Consider the following 15,976-nt stretch of genomic DNA (forward strand, 5'->3'; position numbering starts at 1 on the left):
TGACTTTATTGCGTCACTCCCAGACGGCTACAATACACAAGTTGGTACGAAAGGGGTGACGTTGTCCGGTGGACAGAAGCAACGCCTCGCGATCGCCAGAGCACTAATACGCAACCCTCGCCTCCTACTCCTGGATGAAGCTACTTCAAATTTGGATGCAGAGACTGAAAGATCAGTACAGGCAGTTTTCGAAAAGAACAAGAAGAATAGGACAATGGTAGTGGTGGCGCATAGGTTGGCGACTGTGCAGAACGCCGACGTGATCTTCGTCCTTGCGGATGGCCGGGTAGTAGAAAAGGGGGATCATTCTTCGTTGTTGAACAAGCGGGGGATATATTATCAGATGGTAAGCCCAGTCCTTGCCCCGTTTGGCTTTCATTGTTCACTCTAACACGTCATGGTGCCAGTGCCAATCGCAAGCCTTGGACGGGTAGTGGCTAAGGTTCACAACCAAATCCAGAACCTGCTTGGTAATCCCTTTTTACTTTAGAATGTTTTTCTCGAATATCCCTGGGTTATTTTTCCCCATTGATGACCAACCGCCTTTCTTTGTCGTTCTACCACCGGAGTTAAGGAGAGTCATCGGCAACATCTCTTGGGCTCGTACCCACCATTTCATGAAAACGACCTGGTTCGGAAGCGAGAGTCCGGCTCGCAGCGGCATGGACGGAGCTAGCTCCACACACCTACCAAGCAGTTGCATCGGGATCCATCGTAGTCCATTAGATGCACGGAAGCGTCAACCCGAGTCCATACCATACCCCCACTTCCCACCCATCTTAACTCCTTAACACCTGTTATCCCCGCTGCGGGGTAGCATCGATGACTACATACCCATGAAGCCAGAAACTTGGCGACGGTGTATATATTGAAGTTCCTTGTCCCCTTTTGTCGAGTGGCTTGATCACCCGCAGTCGGAACTGAGACAAAAGTTGCCCCGAGACACACCACAAGTAACAGTCCACCAAACCAGCAAGCCAACCCAGGAACCATGGCTCCTTCCATGACCCCTGGCCTCCAGGCGTCGATTGAAAACTCCAAATGCGAGTATCGACGCCTAGGGAACAGTGGCCTCCGCGTCTCGGTCCCCATCTTCGGCTGCATGAGCTTCGGCGACCCGAGGACCCTTGACTGGGCCATCGGCGAGGAGGAGGCACTCCCCCTTCTCAAGGCCGCCTACGACAGAGGCCTCAACACTTGGGACACGGCCAATATGTACTCAAACGGCGCATCCGAGATCATTGTCGGCAAGGCACTCAAGAAGTACGAAATTCCCCGCGAGAAGGTCGTCATCATGACCAAGTGCTACTTTGCCGTTGGCGAGGAACCCGAACTGCGCGCCTTCTTTTTCAAGGAACAGCTCAACGCCTCCAAGGACTACATCAACAACTTTGGTCTGTCCCGCACAGCCATCTTCAACCAGGTGGAGGCGTCCCTGAAGCGCCTAGACACGCCATACATCGACCTGCTCCAGATTCACCGCTTCGACCCCAATACGCCCATTGAGGAGACTATGAAGGCGCTCCACGATCTCGTCCAGTCGGGCAAAGTCCGCTACATCGGCGCCAGCAGCATGTGGGGGACCCAGTTTGCGCGCATGCAGTTCTGCGCCGAGCGTAACGGGTGGACCAAGTTCGTCAGCATGCAGAACCAGTACAACCTGCTCTACCGGGAGGAGGAGCGCGAGATGAACCGATTCTGCAACGACACCGGCGTGGGCTTGGTGCCCTGGGCTCCGCTGTGCAGAGGCCACCTGGCTCGTAGGCCGGAGCAATACGGCACCACCGCCCGCAGCAAGGGGGAGAAGGATAACCAGCCCGGGGCGCATGGGACAGTCGAGCCGGACTTGACCATAATCAACCGCACGGTGGAACTTGCGGATAAACACGAGTGGCCGGTGAGTTTCTTCTGGCCCACCCTGGGTGCTCTACCGTTGTGCCCCCTGGGCAGTTACTAACATATCCAGATCTCACATGTTGCCCTGGCCTGGATCAACAAGCGTGTCACAAGTCCCATCATCGGTTTTAGCAAAGTGGAAAGACTAGACGAGGCCATCTCCGCGAGAGGGAAAGTGCTGACGGAAGAAGAGGAGAAATACCTCGAGGAGCTTTACCAGCCGAAGGCTATCAGTGGCCACTCATAAATTGCTAGCTCAACCAAGAATGGCACTCATTGCATTACCCATCGGTCAATATGAGTAAGTAGGAAATAGCAATGCCAAACTTTTAACGACCAACGAATGTCCACCCCAACTTATCATCCCCTCCATTCTCAACCTGCACCAATCTTGGCTCATCGCCAGGTAGAAGATCAAACCCGTTGTCACTGAGCTTAACGCCCTGTCTCTCGGAAAAGACAAACCCCTTGACCGGCTTCTCAGCAGAGACCTCAATGAGCCCCTGGCCACGATCCTTCACCGTGACACCCCTATCCGGGAAGTCGAGATACTTGATGGGGTCGGGCCACGACGTGTCACTGCTCACCTGAGTTCCATCCACCCACAAAGCTGCCTGGATGACGAAGTGCTCAGGTTTGGCCACCGTCGCCTTGGCCCAGTCAAACTTGTACCCCATCAACACCTCAGTACAACCGTTAGGCTGCACTTCAACCTCCTCCTCGATCCGCTCCCTCACCTCCTCCCCCGTTTTAACCGACACGAACCGCACAACCACCTTCCCCTTGACACCCTCCAGCTTCGAGCTCGCAACCCACACATCCAACTCAATATCCGTCAACATCTTACGCGAGTCCACATGCCCCGTATTCCTCCGCCACAGCTCATCCGCCGGCCTCGCCGTCCAATCATGAAACTTGCGCGTCACCCCCACCGCCAACGGCGCCATCGCCCGCTTGATAGCATAAAACACCGGCTTCCTCACCAAATAATAATCCACAATCGCCCACGACACCACCGGCCAACAATCATTCAACTGCCAGACCAACACCCCCCCACACCCTCGCGCCCCCTGCACCCCCCACCCCCTCCGCCAAACCTTATACCCCATGCCCACCGCATCCGCCTGCACAACCTGCGTCAGGTGCGCAAACGCCGCCAACTCCCCCCCCCACGCCTGCGCCCGAAAATTCTCCCCCACGTACCCCAGCATGCGCCGCTCGTGCACCACCGCCTTGTTGTGGAAGTCCATCGTGCGACTACCAACATAGCGCTCGGCCGGGTCGGTGACGAAGCCGTGCAGCGTCTCGGCGGCCGGGTACCCCATCATGCCGAACTCGCTGACGAAGCGCCCGCCCATGCTGGGGAGGGCCTGCCAGGGGCGGGCGGCGCCGTTCCACAGGTCCCATTGGTGGATGTCGCCGACGGTGGGGTCGACTGTCAGGGTCGTGCTGGTGCCGTTGCCCCAGGGGCTGCTGGGGTGGTAGGGGGTGGTGGGGGTTTCGGTGTGGATGAGGGCGGGGAGGAGGTGCTCGTAGATGTAGCGGGCGGGGAAGGTGGATTGGAGCCAGGATTGGGGGTCTTTGTCCGCGGTGAAGTTGTATTCGAGGTGGTAGCGCTCGATGAGTTGGTAGTCTTCGTTGTTGCCGCACCAGAGGATGATAGAGGGGTGGTGGCGAAGGCGGCGGATGTTTTGGCGCGCTTCGGTGGTGATGGAGGTGAGGTAGTCGGGGTAGGTTGGGTAGGAGGCGCAGGCGAACATGAAGTCTTGCCAGACGAGGATCCCTAGTTCGTCGCAAGCGGTGTAGAAGACGTCGGGCTCGTAGATGCCGCCGCCCCAGACCCGGATCATGTTTTGGTTGCCGTCGGCGAGGAGCTGAATCCAGTCTTGGTAGCGTTTAGCGGAGATTTGGGGGAGGAAGCTGTCGGCGGGAATCCAGCACGAGCCGCCCGAGAAGATGTCCACGCCGTTGACGCGGAAGTAGAACGACTTTCCAAACTGGTCTTTCTCCTGGATCAGCTCGGCCTTGCGGAAGCCAATCTTCTGGTGCTCCTCGGCCAGGACCGTTGACCCGTCGCCGGCAATGCCCCGAACTCGCAGCTCGCAGAGGTTCTGTGGGCCATAGCCTCGCGGCCACCACAGATCTGGGTCCTCGATGCTGAGTTTGGTGGATGAGTACTTCCACGACGGTGCCGCGGGTGTGCCGTTGCGGTCTTTGAGAGTAACGAGGCGCCCTCCAGGGAATTGCAGATCCACCTCGAGCTCTGCCACAGGACCCAAGACGTGGGCGTGGATGGTGGCTTCCAGGACTGTAGGCACCCCCGGGTTCCTGTGAATCTCATAGTCCACCTTGAGCTCTTCTATCCTGCTGACGTAGCACTCAAGCCTCACGGGCTTCCAGGGTCCACATGTCAACAAGATCGGACCCCAGTCCCAACCCCAATGATACTGGGCTTTCCGGACGGGTCCCCGGCTGACCTCGGTCTGGTGCACAATGAAATCGTGTTCAGGGTGAGCTTTGACAAGCTCCAGCCCACGATCCCGTCCCGGCTCAAACGTGATCTCCAGAGTGTTCTCGGTGCCATCCGCGAGAAGGTTGCCGATGTCGACTCGATGCTCAACAAACATGTTGTCTGACTGCAGTATAACCTTGCCATTTAACCTCGCCGTCGCAAAAGTGTCGAGCCCTTCAAACACCAGGTCGGTCTTGAAGCCCTGCACTCGCCCATCGCTCGGCGTCACAAAGCGGGTTCGGTAGGACCACGTCCGTTCGGCAACCCACGAGACTTCCAACTCGTTCACGTCTTTAAAAGGGTCTGGAATCAAACCGTGGTTCAGAAGCTCGATATGAACGTTGCTGGGGACCTGCGAGACGGGGAGCCATCTTTCATCTGTTTCGCACTTGAACTCCCATCCGGAGGCAAGAACTTGGACTGTGCCTTGCGTCATGTTGGAATCCTGTTGGTGACTCTGTGGTCTACATGGGAGGAAATAGGGAATGGGGTTTCCGATGTCGGGGAAGGTTGGTCAAATCAAGAGTATTTAAGTTGGTCGACTCCTCATTCCTTCAAGTCCACACTGGGCCATCTATGGCCCGAGAATCGGGGTGATGTTACCCGAATCGCCAATCAATTGCTCGAGGGCCCGTTGTTGATTCCTTGAACTCCACCAAGCAGCACGACGCGTTTGCGAGGTAGCAACTAGCGTGGTTTGAGGACCAGCTTGTTTACTAACAACGGAGGAAGAAGTTTACTTGTCATTTGTTACACTCTTATGATGCAATCAACATTCAACACCCTGGCGGTCGCTAGCTACCTACCTACCTAGGGACACGAGTTGCATTCTATAGGCACATGCATTGGTTAGCGATGATTTTGTTGGCTCATTCCTCGAAACAACAAAGACCGGAAATGAACACATGAATGGGCTCGAGGCTTTGTTGCTTGGAAGGCCCAGCACCGCTTTTGAGGGCCAACGTTGGTCACGAGCCACGTAATCCAAACCTGGCAATGCATCAGTGGACAAAGGCAGGTGTGTACTTAAAGGCCATGGTTTCTTCATGCCGGGAGTAAGTGAATCCATGCTACCTACTTTTCCTTGCACACACCGCTCTTGATATAGCTCGACACCATGGTAAACTTTACAGCATATTACTGGCGGCACATGTGCCCCGCAGAGTCGCCGGAAGACGGGAATGTCATTTACCACTCCGGCAAGATCGACTTCTTGGAGCGGAAGTTCAAAGACGTATCGGAATTCATGGGGAGCAGGTGTTCCGTGAAAGGCTGCAACTACACACTCAACGAGGAGACAGTCCTTCTCAACGAAGCTAAGGAAGAGATCCGGACCCTGGGCGGGAAGAATCTATACCCCGACCGACTTAGAGCCGACAGAATGAAATGCTGCAAGTGGTTTTGCATGAACAAAAGCACTTCCGGCCATAGTGTTTATAACCCGACCCACAGGGAGTTTGGGAATCACCGCTGCCCCCACGCATTCGAATACATCTACGTTCTTCACAATTATCCCACCAAGAAGCGGTTAGAAAAATGCAGATGCGTCATGATCAACCAATACGACGAGGAAATCGCGAGCTGGGAGCCTGACGGTCAAGAAAGAGTGCCTGTCCCCGGTGGCCCATTGGACTTGGACAACGAATATCACAAGAAAAAGGAAAAGGAAAAGGAAGAGAGGGATTCAGCGGCAGTACAAAAATAGGGGTATATAATTTCTCTCTTACCTACCTCTCAAATGTACAACATACCCGACTGATAATGCCCACGCTGTCTTTCGACGCCGTCGGAAAGGGTGGGTTTCCGCTCATGCTACCCAAATATGATACGTAGAAGACTAGTAAATATGTTGAAAGCTATTGGGGAGGGGTATTATACAAATCTCAAGCGCTCGTTGCTAGGATGGGCAGTCCCTTACCAGCGGCAACGTGGATGCTCGACCCGAGTCTATCGGTTTCGATGACACCGCCCATTTCCCAAGCCTGGCGACCCAGCCCATCAAACCGAAAGCAATCCATCCAGGTATCACCACCACCAACACTCACTCAACCTACACACCTTAGCCGTGCCCCTCCCGTGCCCCCAACTCGACTGGATCCATGTTCATGTGTTCCCCTCCCCAAGCAACCGAGCGACCAAGACGTACATGAATATGGCCCCGCCAATCAGGAAGAGCTTGTTCTGGAACAGCCAGCCCCGCCCGGCGTCCCTCTGTTGAATCACCGCATCCACGACGACGTGCGCCTGGTGGCCACTGGACGCGGGAATGCCAAGCTGGGGTACGCATGAAGGCCCGCCATTCTCGACCGTCTTGTTCCCCGTCGCCGTGTCGATATCGTTCTCATGCATCCACTTCCAGTTCTCCTGGTCTACTTCAGGCCATTCTGACTTGAACTTGGCCCCGCCATCACCAGCCTTGATATTCCCCTTGCCCGCGCCTTTCTCGGCCTTAAGGTGCGACCCGCCGCCCGTTGAGTTCCACCACCGTGAACGCGCCGCAAGAAACTTTCGTTCTGCTTGGCTGGCCGACACCGAGCCCGTCGTCATCTCCTCGGATGTCATGAATGAAAGCAGGCCGATGAGGATTGTTGATACCTCCCAGGCCGGGTTGAACGATCGAGGGTGAAAGTCGGATATCGAGAGGCACAGGCGGGTGGAGGGCTGGAATCTACCGGAGGGAGTGTGCATTCGGATCGCCGGCGGGGCGAAGGGGTAGTTCGGAGGGAAAATGAGCGTGCCCCAGTACTGACCCTTGTGGTAGGGCGTGTTCTCGGGACCTGTGATAATATAGTGCCATCTTCGAATACCCAGGTCAGTACGCAAACTGATGCGGCTAGTTTTAGCTTTGCTTTGTTTCTTCCTTACTCTAATATGTTGGTTTCCGAGGGGTGTGCCGTGATGTATGGTGGGGGGTTTTCGGAGATGCTCTTATACTCGCGCGTCAACTGTGAAGGTCGAAAAAAATCATTAGCCAAATACTCTCCCAAAAAACCTATCAGCGGGGTGCGAATACGTACGCGCTTCTGCGCTGCCCTACTAGCCATGTCTAGAGGCCGCCGAGTCGATAGCTGAGAAAGGGGCTGCAAACGGCGAGGGCGTGGGAGTGAACGATGAAGGTGACGGGTCAAAGGAACGAAGGAGCGACGCGGAAGTTGCTCTAGGTTATCGATGTCAATCGTCGGTTTTCGAGCGAAAGTCTATGACGTGCGGGGAATTTACGAAAAGGAATGTAGGAGGAGGATACCAGAGTTGCAAGTTTGGCCGGATGACGACGGCGGGCCCCCCGACACCCTGTTGGCCATCAGCTGAAAGAAAGGACGCTCTGACCAGCAGGCTCGCCAGGCTCAACATCCGCCCCATTCCGCTCCGTGAAAGAATTGTGGGGCCGATTGCGGGTCTGACGAACAACTTCGGCTGTGATGCAAGCAGCACCAAGAAGTCCTCCGACCTGAAATCGTGACCATTGTTGACGCCGAGAGAAGCAGCAATGTCCGCCTCTCTTGGCTTGGGCGGTAGCCATGTAAGTTATATTTTACTAAACGCATATTTCCCAGCTCCCGGTCAACAACCAAGCGGGAATCCAACCCCCCCGCCCGTCACAATCCAAACTCGAAACAGAAATATGCTTCAAACCACAAAGAGCTCCAATTCTAGCTCAGCCAGCTGACATCCCTTGCAGGCCGCCGACAAGGCCAGCGCTGCCGTCAACACAAGTACGGAGCAACCTTCCAATGCTGCTTTAGCGCAGATGGTAATCCCAAACCCGAACCAACCCATCAAACTCCCGCAACTCCCGTTGCTGACCCAAGTTCCGTTCCACAGCTCGACGAGCACGCCCTGGCACCGGCCTCCATAAGCTCCCTCGAGGTCCATGGCGCCACCAACACTAGAAAGAGCTTGCTCGACCATGTCTTCCAGCCTGTTATCGAGGACACTGCCCCTCCTGGGACTACAATGGGCCAGGTTCTCGACCGCATTACTGCAGCCACCAAGAAGCTCGCTCGATTCGGTGCGCGATATCCTTGCTCGCTTTGTCCATTGCGTCATCAGAGGATACTTTTGCTGACACAGCAGCGATCTGAAAGATATCTTCAAGGAGGAAGGATTTGGCGTGTTTCTGTCCGAAGCCCCGCGTTCCGAGTCAGCGCCGCCGAGCGATAGGACCGAACTGGACGTCTCGATCCGTGTGAAAGAGAAGTCACGCCTAGTGTTCAGCGCCGGCACCGACTTTGGTAACGCCGAAGGATCTGCCTACACCAATGTCGTAGCACGCAACATCTTTGGCGGCGCCGAAACCCTTTCGGTCAACGCGAGTGCCGGGACTCGGACGAGATCCGCCTACAACGCTACCCTCTCGGCCCCGGTCAACGGAAATCCCGATCTACGGCTCTCCGTGGAAGCGCTGCGCTCGATGACACAGAAGCCGTGGGCATCACACGAAGAACAACTCACCGGAGGGAACATCCGGCTTGCGTGGCTGTCGGAGAACAACGACACTCATGCTCTTGCATACTCGGGTGCCTGGAGGCAACTCACCGGTTTGGCCGCTACAGCCTCGCCCACCGTCCGCGCTGATGCCGGTGACTCCCTCAAGAGCTCACTAACACACACCTTCACGCGTGATCGCCGCGACAACGCGATGTTGCCGCAAAACGGCTATCTGCTCCGCTCCATCTCTGAGCTCGCCGGTTGGGGCCCCCTGAACGGCGATGTCTCTTTCGCCAAGACTGAAGTCGAAGCGTCTGGCGCGCTACCTCTGACGATCCCTGGCCGCCAGGGCAAGTCGGGCGTTTCCATCGGCGGCGGCCTTCGTCTCGGCCTCCTGTACCCCCTCCCGTTGGCCTATTCGCTCACCGGCGCCACCCAGCCGAGCCGCATCAACGACCGCTTCCAGCTCGGTGGTCCCACCGACGTCCGGGGTTTCAAGATCGGCGGTATTGGTCCTCACGACGGCGCCGATGCGGTCGGCGGAGACGTCTTCGCCGCAGGGAGCGTCAACGCGCTCTTCCCGCTGCCCCGCACGGGGCCGGACTCGCCGCTCAGGCTGCAGCTTTTTGCGAATGCTGGACGGTTGGTGGCGCTCAATAGCAAGGGCACGGGAAAGAAGGGGAGGGAGGGGCTGGCCATGGACTCGGCGACCGTCTTCAAGGGCGTCAGGTCGGCTGTCGGCGAACTCACAAACGGGCCGCCGAGCCTGGCGGCCGGCGTCGGGCTGGTGTATGCCCACCCCGTAGCGCGGTTCGAGCTGAACTTTAGCCTGCCGCTCGTCCTACGCAAGGGGGAGGAAGGGCGGAAGGGGTTACAGGTTGGTGTGGGCATCAACTTCTTGTAATCCTAATAAATCTACGTGACGGGCCATGGGACCCGACCGATTTGTATAGAACTGTAACACTACATCCTGACTTTTGTTTGCCCGGCATCGCCTCTGTGCGATACAGGTATCTGATCCCCCCTAGTCCTGTTCGAGGATCAAATTTCATGGACAAGGGAAACACCAATGCTTGGATAATTATCGTCTATGGTCGTTCTCGGATTCCTCTTGATTCATAGCTCTTTGGCCGGCTCACCCTCCCTTCAACTACCTAACTTGCCGCCTTTTGGGCACCGCCTGTGCAGGTTTCCCGAGCGGGGATGGGCCATGGTGTTGCTGGGCGCATTTCCCCACCTTGTTCGGGGCGGAAATTGGGGTTGCGCAAGGGAACAGATGCTACTTGATGGCCGTTTCTCTTTCCTCGACACAGAGGTGGTGCGCCCGGGGGCAGAAACAGCACCAGAATTAGGACCTCGCGCTTCACAACAGACCAAATCGAAGGCGGCCGCCACCTTATGAGCAAGGCGTGTAAAAACGCCCAGCATTCAGACTGTTCATGAGAACTACCTAGCCCTGACGTAATGAAGCCAGGAGTCGACCAATGTTTTGAATGGATGTCTCATCTAAGTAGTGTGTAGTTTTAATGTACTAGGAATAAAAGCAGATGACACACGCGCCGTCCCACGCCAATGCTGGAATCTATTCTAAGATTAGACAGAAATAAACATGCCATATATGTACAGAGCAGAGCCATTATAACGGAGATGTAGTTGTCCAAAAAACAAAACAAGTACGAAAAGAAGAAGTCATGAGACATGCCGAACAAATGGCAGCGATGGATGGTCTTCTCAGTCATCGTCTCATGAATGACAGCCAAGTGTCGAATGGGATCAGCCGGGTATACCCCCGTTGCAGGCTTCCCGTTGCAGTAAATCAGGCGTTTATTCCTTCTTCTTCTTGCCGCCCAGCTTCTTCTTCGGTACTCTGACTAGCCAGTAGAGAGCCAGGGCAGCAAAGACGTTGAAGATGATGTACGCCCAGAGGATGCTGAAATATCGTGTTAGCTTCAAGTGGACGAAGAAAGGGAGACTTGGTGATATCACATACCCAAAGTTGCGCCACCTTTCGCTGTAGTCCGACCCCACGGACGCGAGGTAGTCGTTGGTGTACCTGACGGGGCAGTACGAGCACATGGTCTCGTTGGCGGGATCCTGGAGGTAGCCGCCAGCTTGGCTTATCCAATCCTTCATATACTCCCCGCAGTCCAATCCCTTGGTGGGCTCGAACTTGATGAATTCGTTGGCAGCGCAGAAGATTTCCGTGTTGGCCACCGCTGTTGATAGCATGGCGCTGACCAGGTACGTGAAGGGGCTGACCCGGTACATGAAGATCCAGAAACGCGGCATTGTGTTAGGGTTGGCGAGAACACCGCAGAAAATCAGACACAGCATGAAGAGCAGGTTGGCAATGTTGCCACCTGCTTCGGCCGTCTCGAAACCCGCGATAATGAAATCGGTGAAGGTAGACGTGAAGAGCAGGAAGGCGACGAGAAGCAGGAACATGAGCCCACCGCGCTCGGCAGTCTGACCGGCATCCGCAGCGTTGGCGTAAAGGCCGACGGGGTAATACCAGCAGAAGAACATCAGCCCACCCATAAGGGTGTTCCAAGGGAGCTCGACGATGATCTGAGAAAGCATGAAGACCTTCCAGCCGTACACCTTGGATGGCCGCTCGCGGACCTCGTACAGTGAGCGTTGAATGACGAAGTGCGGCATGGTTTGTTGGACGAGCTGCCCAAAGACAGTAAGAATTTGGAAGATGGCGAACATTTCTGAAATCAAGTCAGCCCATTTTATTCCGTAGTCGGCGTATCCAAAACCTCCCGGTTACGCAACCAAGTGAAAAAGACTCCGAGGGCGCAACAGTGAGAAATGTGACTTACGATTCTGCATGCCCTGTTGGGTGTTGGGGGCCTTGAAGAAGACAAAGCCGATGAAGAGAGCAACCAAAACACACAACGCAGCTTTCGAGTAGATATAAGATGGTGTGCGCCAGTACTGTTGGAAAACACGGTGGGTGACCTGAACAAGTTGTTGGGTGAAAGAGGCGGCGAATTCGCGGTAGCTACCAGGGTCATTGCTAACCGGGGTGGACTCTTTGACGTCGGCCTTGAGGCGTTGCAACTCGGTTTGGACACCAGTATACTCAGGGCTGTCGCGCCACGCCTGGTGCCAGTCGACGTTGCTGGTGCTTCCCGGGGCAGCGCCGATAACCTCAAGCATCCACTCGGCCGGGTTGGCCTCCTGTGGGCAAGAAACACCGCTGTTGCGCTCGAAGTAGGAGGTCATGGTCTTAGAGTTCTCACCAATGTCGCCGAAGTAGACCGTCTTACCACCCTTGGCCAAGAAGAGAAGCCTATCGAAGCGTTGGAAAAGCATGGCTGAAGGCTGGTGAATGGTGCAAAGAATAGCTTGGCCGCTCTTGGTCAACTTCTCAAGCAGGTCAAGAATAGCCCACGATGTTTGGCTGTCGAGACCAGAAGTCGGCTCATCAACGAACAGGAGCAGGGGCGGCTTGGCGGCCAACTCGACACCGATGGTGAGGCGCTTCCTTTGCTCCACATTCAGACCTTCACCAGGGACACCAATGACGGCATCGGCGTAATCCTCCATCTCCAAGAGCTTGATAACCTCGTCGACGTACGCAAGCTTCTCGGCACGCGGGACGTGAGCAGGTTGGCGGAGAAGTGCGCTGAAGTTCAGGGCCTCGCGAACCGTTGTCGTCTGGAGATGGAGATCTTGCTGTTGGACATAGCCCGTCTTGCGCTGGAATGAGGTGTCTCTAGGGTTGCCGTCAACAAGCATCTCACCAGTGATGACGCCCATGGAAGTTCTATCGGCCAAGCAGTCAAGAAGAGTTGTTTTTCCGGCACCCGAGACGCCCATCAAAGCCGTCAGAGTTCCAGGCTTGACCCAGCCGTCGACGTTGTTGAGAATCTGTCGTGTCTCGCCCTTGACCTTGACTTCGTAGCAAACATTGTTCCAGTGGAAAACGCTGGTTTGCCTCTGCAGCATGCCGGCCGACTTGTCGGACACGTGGCCGTCAGAAACGTTGCCATCGGCAGCCTTCACGACAGGGCCCGCCACAGGTGTACCACCAGACTCGGCATCACCCTTGTTCTCCTTGAAGGACGCCGGCTTGTGGCCGCGGCGGAAGACCAACACTTCGCCCTTGCTCTTTTGAGCGGCGACATTCTCGGCAGAAAACATGTAACACGCGAGAAAGCCGGCCATAAACACGAAGATGATGCCCAGGTTGCGCCACTTATGTATGTGGTAATACTGGAATCCTAAGTTGATGTAATCGTCGCCATTGACGAAGCCGACGCCGGGAACATTCCCGATGGAAGAGCACGCACGGTTCATGGGTCCACCATCTCCGTATCCGAAGGCCGGGATGTACTGAGTGCACTCGAAGGTGCGCCCGTGAAACTCGTTGACCATGAGGGACTCGAACGCATATGCCAAAGGGTCGATGTAGTTGATCCAGCGGCACCAGCCCAGCATGTAGTCGATTGGGATGACGAAGCCGGTGAAAATGACCAGTGCCAGAATGATGAGAGCGGCAGGCACCATGGCCTGGGAAAGAGTTCTCGACGAGCTCGCAATCGTCCGGAAGATCATGGACATGGTCAGGACGGTGCAGAACGAAATGAGCAGGAAGAAGAAGAAAGCTCCGGGCTCACGACGCAAGCCGGTCATGAAATACAGGGTGAGATTGAACACGATCGTATTCGCAACCTTGTATGGCATGTCGCAAAGCATCGAGGCGATGGCCTCGGCGGACGGGTGGTAGAGCGCATAACGGTCATGCTTCTCGACGATAGGGCGTTGGGCGTACAGGGTTAGAATCTCAAGGGCGCTAGCGAAAGCGTTCATAAGACAGGCGAAGAACAGGAGTGCACCACGTTGGTAGAAACTGCCGGTATTCGGCTGCAGGTCGTAGAAAACGCTGGCGATGATCAGAGCCATGATGAAGTTGCCTATCAAGGCTCCTAAAGTCAAGCTTGGGTCGCCCATCAAGCGTCTCCATCCACGCCACAGGCAAAGCTGGATTTGCTGCACGTAGGAGAGGGTGAAAGGCGACTTCAACCGCTGGCTCCTGGCCTGCTGGGCCTTCTTCGAGGCACGGAAGGCTTCAGCATCGGGGCCATTGATCGGATGACTCTGCTTGTACTCCTCAATCTCGGCCCGTAGGTTTTTGTATTCGGAGCTGTTCTTCCAAGCGGCCGCGAACTCGTCGGGGGTGCGAGGGGCCTTCCCCTCGAAACCGGGACGCACAACGCGCTCCTGAGGGCTCGTCATCGACGTGAGGAAGTCTGGCGTAGTCTGGCGAGAGGGGCAGTCGAAACCGAGGTTGATGAAGTACTGTTTAGCGTCGCTAGCTTTGCCGAAAAAGATCTGGCGGCCCTCGTATAGCACAATCGCCTTGTCGAATAGATCGTAGGCGCTCTGGGGCGCCTGGTAGATAGACACACACGCAGTGCTGCCGAACAACTCAGTCTGCAACCTCAACGTCTTGCAAAATTCGATGGCGTTGGCGCTGTCCAAACCACGGGTGCTGTTGTCCCAACATTGCAGCGGCGCATTAGACAAAGCGGCCTCTGAGATGGTGACCCGCTTCCTCTCACCACCCGAGACACCACGGATGTACTCATTGCCGACGCGCGTGTCGATGGTGTGGCTAATGCCGAACATAGCCATGACCACGTCTCTCATGTGGTTGGCGAACATCGTCTTGGAAATACCAGAGGGTAACTGGCGTGGGGCACGAGCACGAGCAGCGAAAGTGAGCGTGTCGCCAACGCTTAACTGAGGGAAGTGTGTGTCGACCTCGGCAGTATAGATGGCCTCGCCTCGGTGGTGGGTGTGCATCTCCTTAGCGGTCATGCCTGGCGCAAAGGTTAGCAAAACAGATGCCACGACAAATACAACACCAGCAAGGTGGAAGTCATACCTTGGTAGTTGAAATAGGAGTTGTCATCCATGAAAATGCCGTTATAGTCGCCCGCGATCGTCTTCAAAAACGTCGTGCAACCGGATCCGGGAGGGCCCAAAACGACCAACATCTCGCCGTTGCGAACCAAGCCATCAAAGTCGCGCAAGATATCGATCCGGCGCTTTCCGTGCCCCGTAAGCTTGCGGACAAGGCCGACTGTCTCGAGCCACACATTGATGACATCCTTCTGGTAATCGGTGGCTGACCCGAAGCCGTGAACGTTGAGGTCCTGGAAGGCAACACCCGTGGTGCGGAACTTGTTCCCCTCGCCGGCAATCACGTTGGCCATGGTCTTGGCCCAAGCACGGGCGCTGAAATTGGGTCCATGGGGGTTCAATGGCGACTCCTCATCCGTGGAGGCGAAGGAAAAGGGGTTGACACCTTCGACGGCTGCGTGCGACTGGGCAGTGTACTTCCTCGCCAAATCCTGCACGATGCTGTGACGGCGGGCCTCCTCGATCGCATCATCGTCATCCTCGCCATCCTCGGCACCGGTAGCGTCCTTCTCAGTTAAGCCATCGGCGTCGGCAACTTCCGTCGTCGAAGTGGCACGGGTACCGCCGCCCTTCTCATTGCGCCCTGGCGAAGACCCGGCAGGTGTCGGCACCTCCTCTTCCTGCTCGTGTGTCGTCTTCCGGGCAAGCGGCGACCCGGTCATCTGGGCCGTCAAATCGTAGTTCCCAAAGGAACCAGCGCCGGTGAATGACATGGGTTGCCCGTCGCGCCGATGCGCCACCACGATTGGACGCCGCGCTCACTTACACAAGATTCTGTGGCTTCCAACTCAGTGGAGATCGCAATCTGGGGAACAATAAAATGGCGGAGAACGAATGACAGGAACAAAACAGTGTAACTAAAAGATACAGGCGTGACACGCGACAACGACCCGACAACGAACCAACAAAATAATTAGCCCCTAGAACAGCCGGGGCCTCGCGGGTTATAAAAGTGACTGCTGGAGAGACGGGGTCTTCGCAAGACCCGAGTGGAGTTGGACCCTCCTAACGGGATTGCGCACTGCCTCGGGCGCCGCCTGGCATGCGTTGTGGGACCCGTTGGCGGCAAGCGCAGAGGAAAAGTTCCCGACAAAAGGCTCGGCATCGAAATGTGGGGTTCAAAGTGCCACATGGGGAAAGGTCTCAATTCAGCCTTGGTGAAAAAGAAATGTACCTCAATGGCGCATCTTGGTCGCACAAAGC

General features: G+C 56.0%; 5 protein-coding genes across 5 annotated transcripts; 2 read left to right on the plus strand and 3 right to left on the minus strand.

The window, feature by feature from the left end:
* Window positions 1–526: 526 nt before the first annotated feature.
* Window positions 527–2,143, plus strand: F5144DRAFT_660171 (NADP-dependent oxidoreductase domain-containing protein; the record flags this gene model as incomplete). Its single annotated transcript, XM_066793256.1, has 2 exons — window positions 527–1,897; window positions 1,967–2,143. Exons 1-2 carry the CDS (start codon window positions 992–994, stop codon window positions 2,141–2,143), a joined length of 1,083 nt encoding a protein of 360 aa, XP_066638790.1. The 5' UTR covers window positions 527–991.
* An 82-nt stretch (window positions 2,144–2,225) lies between these two features.
* Window positions 2,226–5,269, minus strand: F5144DRAFT_660181 (glycoside hydrolase superfamily; the record flags this gene model as incomplete). Its single annotated transcript, XM_066793257.1, has 2 exons — window positions 2,317–5,269; window positions 2,226–2,286 (listed from the first exon to the last, which is right to left on the minus strand). The coding sequence occupies exons 1-2, from the start codon at window positions 4,842–4,844 to the stop codon at window positions 2,226–2,228; spliced, it is 2,589 nt and encodes an 862-aa protein (XP_066638791.1). The 5' UTR covers window positions 4,845–5,269.
* A 1,242-nt stretch (window positions 5,270–6,511) lies between these two features.
* Window positions 6,512–7,452, minus strand: F5144DRAFT_596276 (ubiquitin-conjugating enzyme/RWD-like protein; the record flags this gene model as incomplete). The annotated part of the gene is made up of 3 exons (XM_066790782.1): window positions 6,512–7,205; window positions 7,274–7,353; window positions 7,426–7,452. The coding sequence occupies 3 exons, from the start codon at window positions 7,450–7,452 to the stop codon at window positions 6,512–6,514; spliced, it is 801 nt and encodes a 266-aa protein (XP_066638792.1).
* A 347-nt stretch (window positions 7,453–7,799) lies between these two features.
* Window positions 7,800–9,833, plus strand: F5144DRAFT_386328 (surface antigen-domain-containing protein). The gene is made up of 4 exons (XM_066784673.1): window positions 7,800–7,928; window positions 8,088–8,159; window positions 8,231–8,417; window positions 8,494–9,833. The coding sequence occupies exons 1-4, from the start codon at window positions 7,896–7,898 to the stop codon at window positions 9,738–9,740; spliced, it is 1,539 nt and encodes a 512-aa protein (XP_066638793.1). The 5' UTR covers window positions 7,800–7,895; the 3' UTR covers window positions 9,741–9,833.
* A 616-nt stretch (window positions 9,834–10,449) lies between these two features.
* Window positions 10,450–15,586, minus strand: F5144DRAFT_386344 (ABC-2 type transporter-domain-containing protein). Its single transcript, XM_066784675.1, has 4 exons — window positions 14,736–15,586; window positions 11,662–14,670; window positions 10,827–11,550; window positions 10,450–10,766 (listed from the first exon to the last, which is right to left on the minus strand). Exons 1-4 carry the CDS (start codon window positions 15,484–15,486, stop codon window positions 10,661–10,663), a joined length of 4,590 nt encoding a protein of 1,529 aa, XP_066638794.1. The 5' UTR covers window positions 15,487–15,586; the 3' UTR covers window positions 10,450–10,660.
* Window positions 15,587–15,976: the final 390 nt, after the last annotated feature.

Source organism: Chaetomium tenue (genome assembly GCF_020726465.1).
Source record: "Chaetomium tenue strain MPI-SDFR-AT-0079 chromosome Unknown F5144scaffold_7, whole genome shotgun sequence".
NCBI classification, from domain to species: domain Eukaryota; kingdom Fungi; phylum Ascomycota; class Sordariomycetes; order Sordariales; family Chaetomiaceae; genus Chaetomium; species Chaetomium tenue.